We start from the raw sequence: 15,012 nt of genomic DNA, 5'->3' as shown, positions 1-15,012 counted from the left end.
CATACCTGGGGTCATTTTGACAACAAAGTCACAAGTATGGTACATCTCAAAACATTTCAAAGCATTTTCATATGCTGCCTCTATGGCAGAGGTGTCTTTTTGAAAGGCAGTGTACTTCTTATTCATTGTTTAAATTTCATCTTTCCCCTGGAGGGACAAAATTAAATGTGTTTATTATTTGGAAAACATCTGCTAGGTAACATTATCATGACCACTTGTCATCCTAGAAAAGGTCAGCAAATTTGAGACACTTGCCTTTTTAAAAAAGAAAAATGAACTTCCCATAACATTGTTAGCTCTTTGACGAATTTTGCCACAGAACTAGACACTTCTGGGTAATAACAACAGATTTTCATTGTCATTTTATGTCTGGTTACAGAATCCTCTAAGTGTTCTCCATTTTAAAGGTCTTGTTTTTACTGCTTGTATATATCCTATAACAAGTAAACTGCAATAAATGGAAAGATTGTAAGTAAGGTGCCACCCTGCTCAACCTCTGCTTTCTGGATCTTCTCTCGGTGTTCCATGGTTTGCAATATGTGACTGTCTAGACTGAGTTGAGCTATCAGGGTTTTCAGTATGTTTATTAAGCTGAATTTCTTCTTTATATTTTAGATTACACTAGAAATAGAGGTTCTGACTTTGTTCCTGTACCTCTGTGGATATAATGCTCCCCTATGTATCTCCCCTTTTAAAGACCCCTAGCTCTGTCTCAGAGCATAGGAGACCCTCTGTGATTTGACTCCTGTCTACTGCGCCAGACTTATTTCCTGCCATGAGCCTGTCTTGTACCACATACTCCAACAACTCCAAACTATATTTTGTTCCTTAATGTACCACATTCTCCCCTCTGCCTAGAATGCTTTTCCCTCCTTCCTTTTCCCCTCCTCCACTATGCCCTGTAAAACTCAGGTTGGAGGTCTATAAATAGCCTTTCTGTGTCCCCTGAACCCCAACCCCAAATTAGGTATTGTTTCTTGTGCTCACAGAATACTTGGTGTATGTCTCTGACACCTCATTGCTGGTATTTTATTAAGTTTATATCTCTCTCTACCATTGTACCACACGTTCCTTGAGGGTAGAGATGGGGTCTTACTTAACTTGTCGTTTAGAGATGTTTATGACTGAGTGGACATCAGTTACTTACTTCACATCTGCTACCACGAAGTTTCTCTCTAAGAAGGAAGGTTGGTACATTCCTTCATGCCTGCTGTCCATGCTGTATGTCCCTGTACAGTCTGTCTCAAAATCCTGGCCCTTCCATGGAGAACATGCAGTATTAAATCTTCTCGGTCTCCCCCTTTTCTTAACTTGATATATATTTCTGATCTCTTCTTCAGTAGAGAAATGTATATGTTTATTTTTCTTTTATTTTTTAACCTCTTAATTGTTTCTTTTTTTTTTTCTTTTTGGCTTTGCAGGCTTTGGATGGATTTTTCTTTGTTGTCAACTGTGAAGGGAGAATTGTATTTGTGTCGGAGAATGTGACCAGCTACTTGGGTTACAATCAGGAGGAATTAATGAATACCAGTGTCTACAGCATACTGCATGTAGGGGATCATGCAGAATTTGTGAAGAATCTGCTACCCAAATCACTAGGTAACAAAGCAATTTGTTTTTCAAAAGAATATGAACTCTCTGTAGCTGTTTTTTACATTATATAATCATTATATTATATTACATAGTATTATTCTGAAATAAGTTCTAACACGTTAAAAATATTTTTAAATTTAATTTCAGCCCGATATGTAAATATAAAGGGAGAGTATCATCAACTTGCTGGTAGAGAGCATTCCTTTTATCCTAGTCCTCCAGCTTATGACCTCGTCATGTGACAGTGGTGAGAAGCAGAGCAGTCAGTGCCTTGCCACTAGAAGCTTCTGCTTGAAATTCTTTGTTTCCAGTTTCGATTATGTCCAAGAAAGAGACAAATGTATACCCTTCCTACCACCCTGCTCAAAAGTGAAAAAAAGGAGAAAAGGAGGGAGAAATACACTGTCCTATTATGTATGTATTAAAATGAGTATTTTTGGATGTAAGTAGACGTTCCAAGTATGGTTAGACAGGTTGTTTGCTGACAAAGGACCTTAGCTGAGAGGACAGATGGGGTCTGATTTCCAACCTCTGTTCCATTTGCTACGCTATGTGCCTATTCTGTAGCCTATATGTCCTCCAAAAGTAAGGGAGGGCCTTGTAACTAACCCACACATGCAAATTAAATGTTATCTGTAGATCTTTATTTTCCACTGTGTTCACTTTCTGGAAAGGAAGCCTTATTTCTTCTTTGAAAAGACTAGTTAATACATTTTTAGAGTACATGAGGGCCTGAAATGATTATTTCTATTAAAATCACTAGTTAGATAAAGGGTCTTATGTGCTTTGTTATAGCATTTTAGAGTGTAAATAATTTTAGAGATAATATAGTGGATTCCTTTATTTTAAAGATGATGCAGGGGCACCTAGGTGGCTCAGTCAGTTAAGCATCCAACTCTTGGTTTGGGCTCAGGTCGTGTTCTCACAGTTTGTGGGTTTGAGCCCTGCTTCGGACTCTGCACTGATAATGTGGAGCCTGCTTGGGATTCTCTCTTTTGCTGTTTCTCTGCCCCTTCCTCATGTGCTCGTGTGCGTGTACATTCACACACACTCTCTCTCTCTCTCTCAGAATAAATAAATAAATAATAATAAAGATGATGCAGAGATAAAATAACCTAAACCTCACAGCTAGCTCGTAGTAGAACCAAGACTCCTTCCTCCAGTACAGGTTTGTTTCTGTGATTTTCTCTACACTCTAACAATTACAGGGTCATGAGATAGTAAAAAGGAAGGAGGGTCAATGAAAAGGATAAAGTAAACTGTTGGGAATGGTGAGGGAAAAGCCTTAAAAACCTCCAACGGCCACCATGGTTTGAATAGAACATGCTGCCTGGGAAATGGTGTCCCATCACACAGTGTTTATCATTTGAAATGTACAAACGTGTTTTCTATAACCGAATTCAGTTTTCTTATACCCAATCAGGTAACATTTATGTTTAACAATCATTTTTATGTCATAACTTAATTGATTACACACTATATTTGAGGCAGTGTTGCATATAAACTGTTCAAATAAAATAAGGTATAAGAAAAATGGTTATAAGAAGCCAAGGTTCATCTCTGTCTATTCTGAAATTTTTTTGAGCCCCAGTCTTCTTTGCATCTTCTCCCCCAAAAAGGTGCACATGTACACAAGCCCATCTTAAGAAGACATGCCTGCCAGGTTAAAACTCCTGTTTAATGGTGGGTCTGTGGTTTCCAATCAGTTTTTCCTTTTTTTTTAAAATATTTTTTTATGTCTTTATTTTATTTTGAGAGAGAGACAGAGAGTGAGCACGGGAGGGTCAGAGGGAGACAGAATCTGAAGCAGGCTCCAGGCTCTGAGCTGTCAGCACAGAGCCCGATGCGGGCCTCGAACCCACAGACTGTGAAATCATGACCTGAGCTGAAGTCGGACGCTCAACCAACTGAGCCACCCAGGCACCCCTCCAATCAGTTTTTCATTTCCAGAATGTAACTGGAAATAAATAGAAAAGTGCAATAATTAACTGCTTGTAAAAATCTGAGCAAAACAGCTAGGAAGGTATAAATTTTTAATTTTTTCTTTAACTATTTATAAAGACTGTTAAATGAATTAGGAATTTGTAAGGCATTATTTTTGAGGGGAGAAGTCCTACACAATCTCTTAGAAAATTTTACAATTTTCTAATCGGTAGACATTTAGATTTGCTAAGGAAGATAAGTATACTATTGCATCAGGATGATGTGAGACCTGAAGAGATCTTTTCATCTGAGTATCTGATGAAGCAGATGGCTGAAGGTATGTCTTTTGCACCTTCCGAGTTTTTCACCTTATTCATGGACATATAACCAATATTTCTTCCACAGTAAATGGAGTTCCTTGGCCTCAAGAGGCAACACGACGAAATAGCCATACCTTTAACTGCAGGATGCTAATTCACCCTCCAGATGAGCCAGGCACCGAGAACCAAGAAGCTTGCCAGCGGTATGAAGTAATGCAGTGTTTTACGGTGTCACAGCCAAAATCAATTCAAGAGGATGGAGAAGGTAAAACAAAGGGTGATTTTAAGGTGTTTGATCGCTTTTTCCGTGGTTTGAAAGATCAAGGAGGTAATTGATTATAAATAGCCCTTTTCAGATAGTGTTTTTGGCCACTATATTATGCATCATAATGGCTATTCATTTTACTGTATATTTCTTAATACTTAGGAAAAAACTGCCAACATCTAGACTCCCCCCTTTAAAATGCCCCCAAACTCTCAGTTTTAAGCTGGCATTCCACTAAAATGTCAAATTCAAACCAACTTGCTGCCTAGAAATAAGAGACGTAGCTAACTGCTGCCAGTTGGAAATGTACCAGATATAGCAGGCTGTTGAACAGCTCTGATTTTTAGAAAGTTTCAAGTTTAGAGTGTGGGGAACATTGGAGAATAGAGTTAGCATTTTTGAGGCCATACAAGGTAATTTATAAGGAGAAAGCTTATGAACAGATGAAAACACAGCTGAAGCTCTAATATGAACATGGTATCAACATGGCATTGATTAAAATCTCTGACAGTGGGTGAGTTTTCCATGTGAACTAGGCTGAGCTAAGTTAAGAACACCACAAATTGGAAACTGGAGTAAGGACTAGGGAAAGTAGTAGATGAGAAGTTAATCAGATGCAAAAAAAAGGCCATGCATTTAGCAGGCTTCACCCGTGAATGGGTGGCACAGTCAACTGAGGAGTTTTTGTAAAATATACATGTCAGTGCCAGCCTCTCTTATATGAAGTTCATGTTTAGCTATGTGATGTTGTGTGTAGCACTCAAAAAAAAATTGGAAATGGCACTTTGAAAAAAGTATGGGTCCTAACAACATAAAGTCCTTTATCAGGGGCAAAATAATGTTTCTTCAGAAAGAGTTAAATCTTTTTGTCATATGGTTCTTATTATTTGCACAGTGGTTATAAGAATAAACTTTGTTGCCATTAAGTACTGATAACTATTGGAAATTGACTAAAGACTGTATTTTAAAAAATTCACTGTGTTGCTTAAATCTAGTGAAAACTACTTCTTCAAGTTGTTATCATGCAAGTACACAGATGCACCTGTCTCCTCTGGTTTATGTCAGAACATTCAGCATGAAGGAATAATGAATGCTAACTAGATCTCTACCTGGAGCTGCCAGTTTTTGGTTACCAGCAATTTGATCTCTGATATCATATTATTAGATCAGAGTGGCTCTGATATTGTGTCAGATCCCATAATGTGATGTTTTTATAATTAACCACGAGTGGCAAATGATAGATGTGAACTGTTTTCTGCCCTCTTTTCTTCAACTTTCCCTTCTTGTTTTGGGCAGATTTCCAGTCATGTTTGATTTGTATTGCACGGCGATTACCTCGACCTCCAGCTATTACAGGTGTAGAATCCTTTATGACCAAGCAAGATACTACAGGTACTAACTGCAAAGTTTAGAATTACATCCAAAATTTTTTGTTCTTCTGTTCTCTGCTATTCAGCCTCTGTTCACTAGTCTTATACAAAAAATGATCGTCTTGAACTTGTGCATTTTATTTTTATTTTATTTTTTATTTTTTTAAGGTTTTACTTTTCAGCAAACTCCACACCCAATGTGGGGCTCAAGCTCATAACTTCAAGATCAAGAATCTCATGCTTCATCGACTGAGCCACTCACATGCCCCATTGATCTGGTGCAGTTTGGCTGCTATAATCATTGTCATGGGCAGGGTGCTGGGGAGAATATTATAACTATTCACATATTGTTTTGGTTATAAATTATTTTTCATAATCATGGAATAACATTTTTAAAGAAATTTGGCAATGTAGATGTAAATATACTTATTTATAAATGGTGGCTTTAAAATTATGCTTAATGTACCTAGCTATTTCTTTTTCCTTTCTTCTTTTTCTTTAAATGTATTCAGCACATACTGATTCAGTGCCTAGAAGTGCATGTCACTATGTGTGACTGTTCAGGGTATACATGGCTGAGCCAAAAATCAATAACGTAATTACAAACTTTGGTACACTTTATGATGGAAAAGGTGTGAGATGGCAAAAGGGAAACTAATAGGGAGAACCTGTTTTTAAATTAGCTGGTTAACCAGCACCCGTCTGAGGAGCTGATACGAAGGCCTAAGCTCCAAAGTATGAGGTGGTGTGAGCTTCGCACGGGGTTGGAGGCTGGTGAGGAGGGTCCTGGTGCGGCCAGAGCCCTTCTGATTGAGGAAGGAGAGCTGTGAAGGCCCTCGGTGTGGCAGGGGAGCTGAAAGAAGGGCAGCAGACCCCAGAGTAAGTAATGGCAGACCTGCTGGAAAAGAAGGCCCTCTTTGTAAAGACCTGCTTCAGATTTGATTTTCAGCCAAAACAAATTGTTGTTCTTTACAGTTTTACATAGCATTTTCCATATGTTATGTGATCTTCACTTTGAACACATCAAGTTTCATACTTTTACATCAGAGTGAGGTATGTATCACTGCCTCTCTCACTTGAAAATAGGCCTAAGATACTACAGATATATTTTTTTAGCTGGCCAAGATTTAAACAGTCATTTCCACAAAATTTTATTCTTTGTGAAAATTTAGTTTTAATGTACTTTTTGACCTTTACCATTATTTATAACACTTATTAATATTGGTTACAATACTTATTAATTTTTTAGTCACAATAAATATTCCTATTGTGTGCTTCATTCTTGTGTTTTTAAAGATAAGCTCCCAGCTGCTCTTACTAAAGAGTAGGCAGGGATAAATTAACACAAATAATAGACTATAGTAAAGGGAATATCTGGGACTTGGAGATACAGAATCTGAGTGTAGTAATTATCACTTACCGTAACTTTCTTCATTCCCTTTTTGAGTCTGCCATCTACATGTCCTTTTCCATTTTATACCAATGAACAGCTCTGGAAAAATTTAATAACCTTTATTGAAAACCAAAACCACTATGGCATGGAGGAAAAATAGCGCCCTTTGAAAAAGATAACTGGTCTTTTGTGTCAGTAAAACCAAGTAAGGGCTGGTGAGATAGCGGAATAAAAGCCTTCCAGAAAGAATGATGGTTAGGCTACAGGATAAATGTGGGAGACAAAGGGTGCCTAAAAATTATGAGGGTAATTTAGGAACAATATATTTCAGCTTTTCCTCATACCGCATTTCTACAAATTGAACCATGAATTGTTTTAGAGAAGACTATCATCCCATAGGAACACTGTTATTACTGATAGTTTTGTTTCTGGCCAAGGGCCCAACATTAATATCTTAGATATACCTGATTTAAAAATAAATGCATAAAAGTTTAAAACTGAGCTCTGAATCATAAAATAATTATAAACCTTCAAGGACTACCCTACCCATTTTACAGATGATGGAATGGTGACTTTTCCAAAACCATACTTACAGCTAATTGTTGAGAACAGACATCCGTAGGCCCTAATATAAAATTCTTCCTTTCTCGTGCATCGCTTTTCATGAAAGCACTATTTAAAGGACATCACTGTACTGTATACACTTACTACATAAAAGATACCAGAGGAAATGTAAAATAGAAGGCAAATAAAAAGGTATCAAAGAAATACAAGTGTTCTTAAAATGTAAAACAATGATATCATCAAATTGATTTAGACTTAAAAAATAATAAACTAGCTACAATAAGTATTAGATATTTAATTCCTTAAATTTTAGTAGTAGTTTTAACTCTACATGGGGTGGTTTTCATGTCCCTTAAAAAAAGAGAAAGTCGGGGCGCCCGGGTGGCTTAGTCGGTTAAGCGTCCGACTTTCGCTCAGGTCATGATCTCGCGGTTCGTGGGTTTGAGCCCCGCGTCATGCTCTGTGCTGACTGCCAGCTCAGAGCCTGGAGCCCGTTTCAGAGTCTGTGACTCCCTCTCTCTCTGACCCTCCCCTGCTCACGCTGTCTCTCTCTCTCTCTCTCCTAGAAATAAATAAAATATTAAAAAAAAAAAGAGAGAGAGAAAGTCTTCTACCAGGAAATGTTGAACAGGGGCTTATTGGTTGGTTGGTTGGTTGGTTGGTTGGTTGAATAGTAGTGTATCGGTTTGTCTGGTTGGTTGGTTAAACTTTCCTCTATCAAACAGAGGTACTCTAAATCAACCTCTTCGTGATTCTCTTTCTAGATAGTCACTGTATTTACCTAATCATTTGTTACCATTGCTAATAATCTAATCACTTTCTCCCAATCCTGCAGTTGTAGACTCTTGCTCTTTTGTGGTTAGTACAGACATGAACACACACACACACACACACACACACACACACCCTTTCCTTAGTCATTGCCTGTTACAAGCATTGTTACATGTGAAGATCATGCTATAACCACCTCTTGATCTCTGATGTAATAAGAGACAAAGATTAAATAATTATAATTCTTAGAAAATCTAGAATTGTATTTGGTTGCAATCAAGTGTTTATCAGACTTTGCCCAAACTATTCTTCTATTACAAAATTTCTTATTTAAGTTTAAATTTCTACCATTTACATTTATACCAGACTTGGGCAACAGCCTTATCAGACTCATCAGATTCAAGACTCTTACTTAAAGAGGCCTAATACATTTATTTCTAAACAAAACAAGTAAAATTTAGATAGTAGAGATTAGTCAAAATGAGGACACACAAACAATACAGTAAATAGATTTTAGTTGATTGTGAGAAGAGGGAAGATAAGGAAAAGACAAATCAGACATTCACAGAAGAGAAAACATGAAAAACACTCAACCTTATTATTTGGGAGGTACAAATTGAGAGCATAAACATTTTTCACCTACTAAATGTAAAAAATAAAGAAGACTGACAGTACCCCAAGTGATGAAGAGGATAGTGGATTAAGAGTAACTCCTATATAAGTTCCTAGAAAGCAGTTTAATATTATAAAGTTGAACATTCACATTACCTTTGACTCAGCAGTTTTGTTCCTACATATATACCCTAGAGATACTCTCACACACATGCACCATGGAAAATGTAGATGATGTTCACAGAAGCACTGATGGTAATATTAAAAAAAAACAAAACAAAACCAAACAAACAGGAAAAACGGGAAACAATTTAGATGTCCCTTGACAGGAGACTGTACAAACAGAGGATGTGGCAAGTGAGGAGTATACACATGATGAGATGGTATATGTCATGTTCAAGTTTTGAAGTTGGATTGTGGGCTTGCAGGTTTTCATGTTACTAATCTAATATATGTATTCTATAACCTATATTATTAATTATTCCATTATTAATATATATTATATAACCTATATTATTTTGTGTTAATCTTAGATTGCACCACGAAATAAAGCAGATCTGAACAATCCCAAACTGGATCAATTAGCCCCTGGTTAACTAAGGAATAATTTACCTGAATTCTTCCACAGCTATCCAGGAAATTTGTTCAAATAGGATAACAATAGCAAATCATCACTACATTTTATAAAGCATTTGTTCTTTGTGCAGAAGGTCTAGCAAATCTTATGCTCTGACATATATTTTTCTGATGTAACTTTTATTGCCTTCAGTCTTTGTTTACTCACAAATGCCCAAGAAGAGGTAGAAAAGGAAGGTCTTGCCTAATTTCTCATTTTTTCTTCACTTAGTTATTGGAAATTAATTTAAAACAAAATAAAATATTTCATCTCTGCCTCTCCTTCCCCAATAAGTGTTCCAGTCATTAGGATAGAGAGAGTAGGACCCAAAGAGTCAACAGGACCAGTTGGACCTACATTAGCCTCTGCAGCTTCAGGCCTTTATGGTATGATTTTAATGCTTCACTGGAATGGATTCTTAGCATATGATGTACTAATATGCAACACCCACAAGGTCAAATCATTTTTTTATTGTCCTGTAAGTGATTGATTTTGTTACCATATGTAATAAAAATTAATAGTTCATTAATGTTTTTGTCCATTAAGCATTTAGGAGCGGCAGCATATTTCTTAGGTGTAGTTGTTAATTTTGAAATATGGATGACTTATATCAAGAAGCTATCACAAACGTAAACTTTCATCCTTCATGCAGGCAAAATCATCTCTATTGATACCAGTTCCCTGAGAGCTGCTGGCAGAACTGGCTGGGAAGATTTAGTGAGGAAGTGCATTTATGCTTTTTTCCAACCTCAGGGCAGAGAACCATCTTATGCCAGACAACTATTTCAAGAAGGTAAAGTTTTTTCTTTCTTAATTATTTTCATTAACCTTGCTTTTTATTAATATCAAGTAATTTATATAGAATTTATGGCTTGATAAGTATTTTCTCCAAATTACAGTTTTTGCAATAATCAGCTTTAGGAAAGGAAGAAATGGGTAAGCAAAGTAATTCATGAGTGGATCCTGAGTTTGGGATACACATTTTAAAGAAGAGGATATCATGTGGTGGTCACTCACTCATTCATTCATTCATTCATTCAGCAGACATGTATCAAGTTTTTCACTTACGTAGAACACTATTTCAGATGGCAGGGATACAGTGATGACTAATAAGCAGGGTTTTGCCCTCAAGGAGCTCAAAATATACTAGGACAACTTTAAAGATCAGTGTGACATGGGCTTATACCTTAGAGATATAACCAAAGGAAAAAAAAATTAATTCTGACTTGGAGAATCAGGGATGGCTTCAGAGACAAAGTGATAATTTCATCTGGCTTTTGAAGATCATTCCCAGCAGAAGCATGTGAAAGGGCTTCTAATTAATACAGAAGTCTGTATCGTACATGTTTACTTCATTACTGTTATGGCACCTGTATCACCTGACTCATGTTGAAGTTTCAAGTTAAAAATATGTCATATGAAATTAATAATTATATAGATGCTGTGTCATAGTACTGTAGAAGATAAAGCAAGTATATTCCTTGCCCTTACGGGACTTAACAATTTTTTATTATCATGTAAATATTATAGGAAACATAGGGAAAATTACTTGAGAAAGTTCATAGAGTTTCAGAGGTGAGGGTTTTGATATACTTTAAAAATAACACATAATTACGGTAGCCTAATGCTCTGTTCCCAGTATAATTTATTCTGTATTCTCTAATAGTTTCTTTGCAAAGAGACACTTTGTATGGCTCTTCCTAAAAAGCAATTTAAAAATATTTTTCATTATTCTATCACCCTTCTTAATTTTAATATTTCCCCATTATAGGTTTCCTAACTTTACAGATGATTTGCCATTCATTACACTGTAGGTCAGCTGCTTCCAGGCGGTATGTGGAAAGGAAGCAGCTTAATTATTTGTTTTTTGCTTGTTTGTTTTTTAGGAACCCATCTATATGAATCTCACTAGTTTGGTTATTATTGGGACCACTTCCTGCAGAGACTAATAGTTCCCCAGTGGGACTCTGACTAGACTGATATCTTCCCCAAAGATGATATTTCAGTGGATAAAACCAAGAATCTATGTATTTTTAAAAAATTTTTTAAATTTATTTATTTTTGAGAAAGAGACAGAGTGAGTGAGTGAGTGGGGGAGTGGCAGACAGAGAAGGAGAGAGAGAATCCCAAGCAGACTCTGCCCAATCAGCATGGAGCCCAATGTGGAGCTCGAACTCACAAACCATGACATCATGAGCTGAGCCTAAACCAAGAGTCAGACACTTAACCGACAGTGCTACCTGGGCTCCCGGAGAATCTATATTTTAAGTCCCCAGGCAGTTCTGAAGTGCAGTCAGGTTTGGAAACCATTGCAGTAAGCAACTATAATGCCATTTACTGATTGCAAACTTCGTGACTCTCGCCACCAAGAATGGCACTTGACTTTTGCATAAGTTTGAGTCTCGAAGCACTATCTCCATTCACTGCCTAATGCTGAAGTATATACTCTAAGTTTTTACCTTAACTTTTTAAGTTGGGACTTCCAAGACTTTACCTGAATGACTTAATTTTATTTGCCTGTAATTTGTATATACTTCCACCAAGGCAGAATAGGTCCAGATTATTGTCTCATTGTCTAAATGACTGGGTTCCCTGTAGATGTGACTGAACCACAGTTTATGTGTTTCTAAATCGTTAAGAATTCTCTATAAAACACAGATTGATTAAAGTGTAACAAGTAACTGTTCTTCACATATGAAATAAAACAATTTAGAGTAAAATGTAAAGAAATATAGTTCACACCTTTTCCCTATTAGTCATTTCTTCATGTCCTTTTCTTCCACTTCTTTTGGGAAGAAAACATTCCTTAATAGAGATAACTTGTATTTTTCTCAGCACTGGTGTCCAGAGTTCACATGACTGATTATATAGTATTTTGGAGATTCTGGACAATTTGCCAATGTTCATGAATTCAACACATCTTCTTCTGATATTTTATATTCAGATTATCTTACCTGGTTAAAAAAAAAAAGAACTAAAGTCCATGAAACACAAGGGGATCATCTGTTAAAGATGTTGGCCAGCTGAATGAAAATCTGTGAGGGCTTACATATCTTAAACTCCCCGGGCTGTGCTTAAGTACATCAAGTTTGAGGTCTGTCCAGAGTCAGAAGAGGTGTATATTTGCATTTGCTCCCTATTTACTTAAGGACAGTGTTAAAGAGTGAAATTATGTCACTGTGTGAAACTTGATTTTGTGTGATGTTTTGAAAAGTTAAGTTTGTAAAACTCCATAGTGATTGATATGTAGGCATGTTTGGTTTTTTTCTCTGCATTAACTTACTGTTTGAAGGTAGTGGCTGGTAGAAAATCTTAATATGCGTTAAACTTTAAATTAGTTCCTAGCTTAGTTTTCCATCTGCTTTTGACAGAGATAGCTCATGGACTGCTTTTTAAAAAAATTTTTTTTAACATTTATTCATTTTTGAGAGACAGAGAGTGAACAAGGGAGGGGCAGAGAGAGAGAGGGAGACACAGAATCCAAACCAGGCTCGAGGCTCTGAGCTGTCAGCTCAGAGACCAACGTGGGGCTCGAACCCACAAACTGTGAGATCATGACCTGAGCCAAAGTCAGACACTCACCTGACTGAGCCACCCAGGAGCCCCCCAGTCATGGACTGCTTTTTGTTTTTAAAATTTTAAATGTTTATTTTTGAGAAAGACAGAGGATTAACGGGGGATGGGCAGAGAGAGAGGGAGACACAGAATCTGAAGCAGGCCTCAGGCTCTGAGTTGTCAGCACAGAGCCCAACATGAGGCTTGAACTCACAGACCGTGAGATCTTGACCTGAGCCCAAGTCAGATGCTCAACCAACTGAGCAACCCAGGCACCCCTCGTGGACTGCTTTTAAAGGGGGTTTGCCATTTTATTTTCCAGAATCAAATTTGGAAGGAAAAAAAACCAAACACACATTTCAGCCAAAGAATATGTGGGAACATTCAGCATGAACTAGATTACAGTACTGGCTCTCCACTGAGATTAGGAAGAAATGGGGATCACAATCACCTGAGGAACTTGTTAAACTAGGTCCTTGTAGGTGTATATGGTTTTAAAAGGTTTTCTAGATTTGGTTCAATTGAGAACCATTTCTTTAAAGAAAGGTTTGGGTTAAATGCTTCCCAAAGGTCCTTGATAAGATTCATCAAGGGAAGTTGTTAAACCGGATTCCTGGACTCCACCCATACTACTGAATCAGAGTGTATAGTATAGTCTAAGATGTTTTCTTACAGAGAAGTTTGGAAAACATAAACCTATGTTCCACAAGATGTTATTACCTATAACTAAGAAATAACGTTTCATGCTAAATTAAGTTGGGGAAATGTTTCAGTCTCCCACTCTGGGGGATTCATAAGACATAATTAAGGTATTTAAGTCTCTGGGAGATTCCACCTTAAAGGTACCTGTTTGTTATCCAGATTTATTTTTCCTCAGAATACTTCTTCTTGTAGCACATCAATCAGCATTTAGGGAGAGTAGCATTCATGGGAATGTTGGTCTAGATAACCTAGGAAAGTTTTATGGAACTTCTGCTTATTATCAGTGATGTAATGGATCATCATTTCTTGGCTTTGAAAGATGCCCATGATATATTATTATATTGAAAATTAGGCAAAGCACAGCATATATAGTAGGACCTCACTCTTGTATGTTTATTTATCCAATTCTAGAAGGTTTTCAAAATGTTAACAGTGGTTATCGCTGAGTGATGGGATTACAAATGACTTTATCTTATTCTTTGTTCATTTCTCTATCAATGTTATAATCACAAAATAAAGTTATTTTAATTTTAAAACTCACAAGACAAAAGGAGTTTATAGTATCAGAGGTTTGGAAGCATTGCTATAAAACATAAGCACCCATATGAATGATTAACCAGAATGTCCTCTGAGATTTATGTAATGTGGTTACTTCCATGGTCCTTATCACAGAGTTAACTGAAAATCTTTTTTTATCAGGCTTGTTGAAAGTCTTTAAAATATGAATTTATTTTTCTTTTTTAGAATTTTGATATACTGAATAGGTTGTGCTCATTGGTGATTGAATATCTTAGAGCATCGAGGGGTAACTTTCTTTGTCTGAATAACAGTTTTTAAAATTGCGTTCTTTCTGCATATATCTAGAGAAATACCAAAAGGAAAAAGAAATCTCTCCTGGCGTTGGCCTGCTATACATTTTATACCTGCCCGTACAGTTACCATCTGTAGCGCATGCTCCTTGTGGTGATCTCAGCACCAGACTGGTGGAGTCACAAACCCAAATAGCTCTAGTTTTACAGCTGCTATGACCAGAGGGAATGGTTTTCTTTGCCTCATAGCTCTGTTGAGGCTTATTCTGAGGGGGGATGAAAACAGCTTATTATTTTAAAGGTTCCTAGAAGAGTTTCTGGGGTGTCAATAATAACCACATCAGTAGTATCCCTCCCCACTAAGTGTTCTAACAATTTTAGAAATGGACACAGTAGTCAGGGATCACAATAGTAGTTAGCTGTATACCTGCAAACCTAGATTGGAAACCAAGACCAGGACCTGTGATCAAAATGACATTCCAAATACTTTTGTCCAGGCGTAAACCTGGAAACCTACTT

At 36.9% G+C, this 15,012-nt stretch overlaps 1 protein-coding gene across 6 annotated transcripts in view; it reads left to right on the top strand.

Moving 5' to 3' along the window:
• NCOA1 (nuclear receptor coactivator 1) overlaps window positions 1-15,012 on the top strand; it is a 241,137-nt gene that overhangs the window by 172,222 nt on the left and 53,903 nt on the right. For all 6 annotated transcript variants that reach the window (XM_039238319.1, XM_039238320.1, XM_039238321.1 and 3 more), the window contains 4 exons: window positions 1,422-1,599; window positions 3,922-4,101; window positions 5,398-5,493; window positions 10,080-10,220. In XM_039238319.1, coding sequence (XP_039094250.1) covers window positions 1,422-1,599; window positions 3,922-4,101; window positions 5,398-5,493; window positions 10,080-10,220 — 595 coding nt within the window. The remainder of the gene's footprint in view (window positions 1-1,421; window positions 1,600-3,921; window positions 4,102-5,397; window positions 5,494-10,079; window positions 10,221-15,012) is intronic.

The sequence above is a fragment of the Hyaena hyaena genome, unplaced genomic scaffold (assembly GCF_003009895.1).
Source record: "Hyaena hyaena isolate Hyena2069 unplaced genomic scaffold, ASM300989v1 scaffold_138, whole genome shotgun sequence".
In the NCBI taxonomy this organism is placed as follows: domain Eukaryota; kingdom Metazoa; phylum Chordata; class Mammalia; order Carnivora; family Hyaenidae; genus Hyaena; species Hyaena hyaena.
This window is presented reverse-complemented; position numbering and strand designations above follow the sequence as displayed.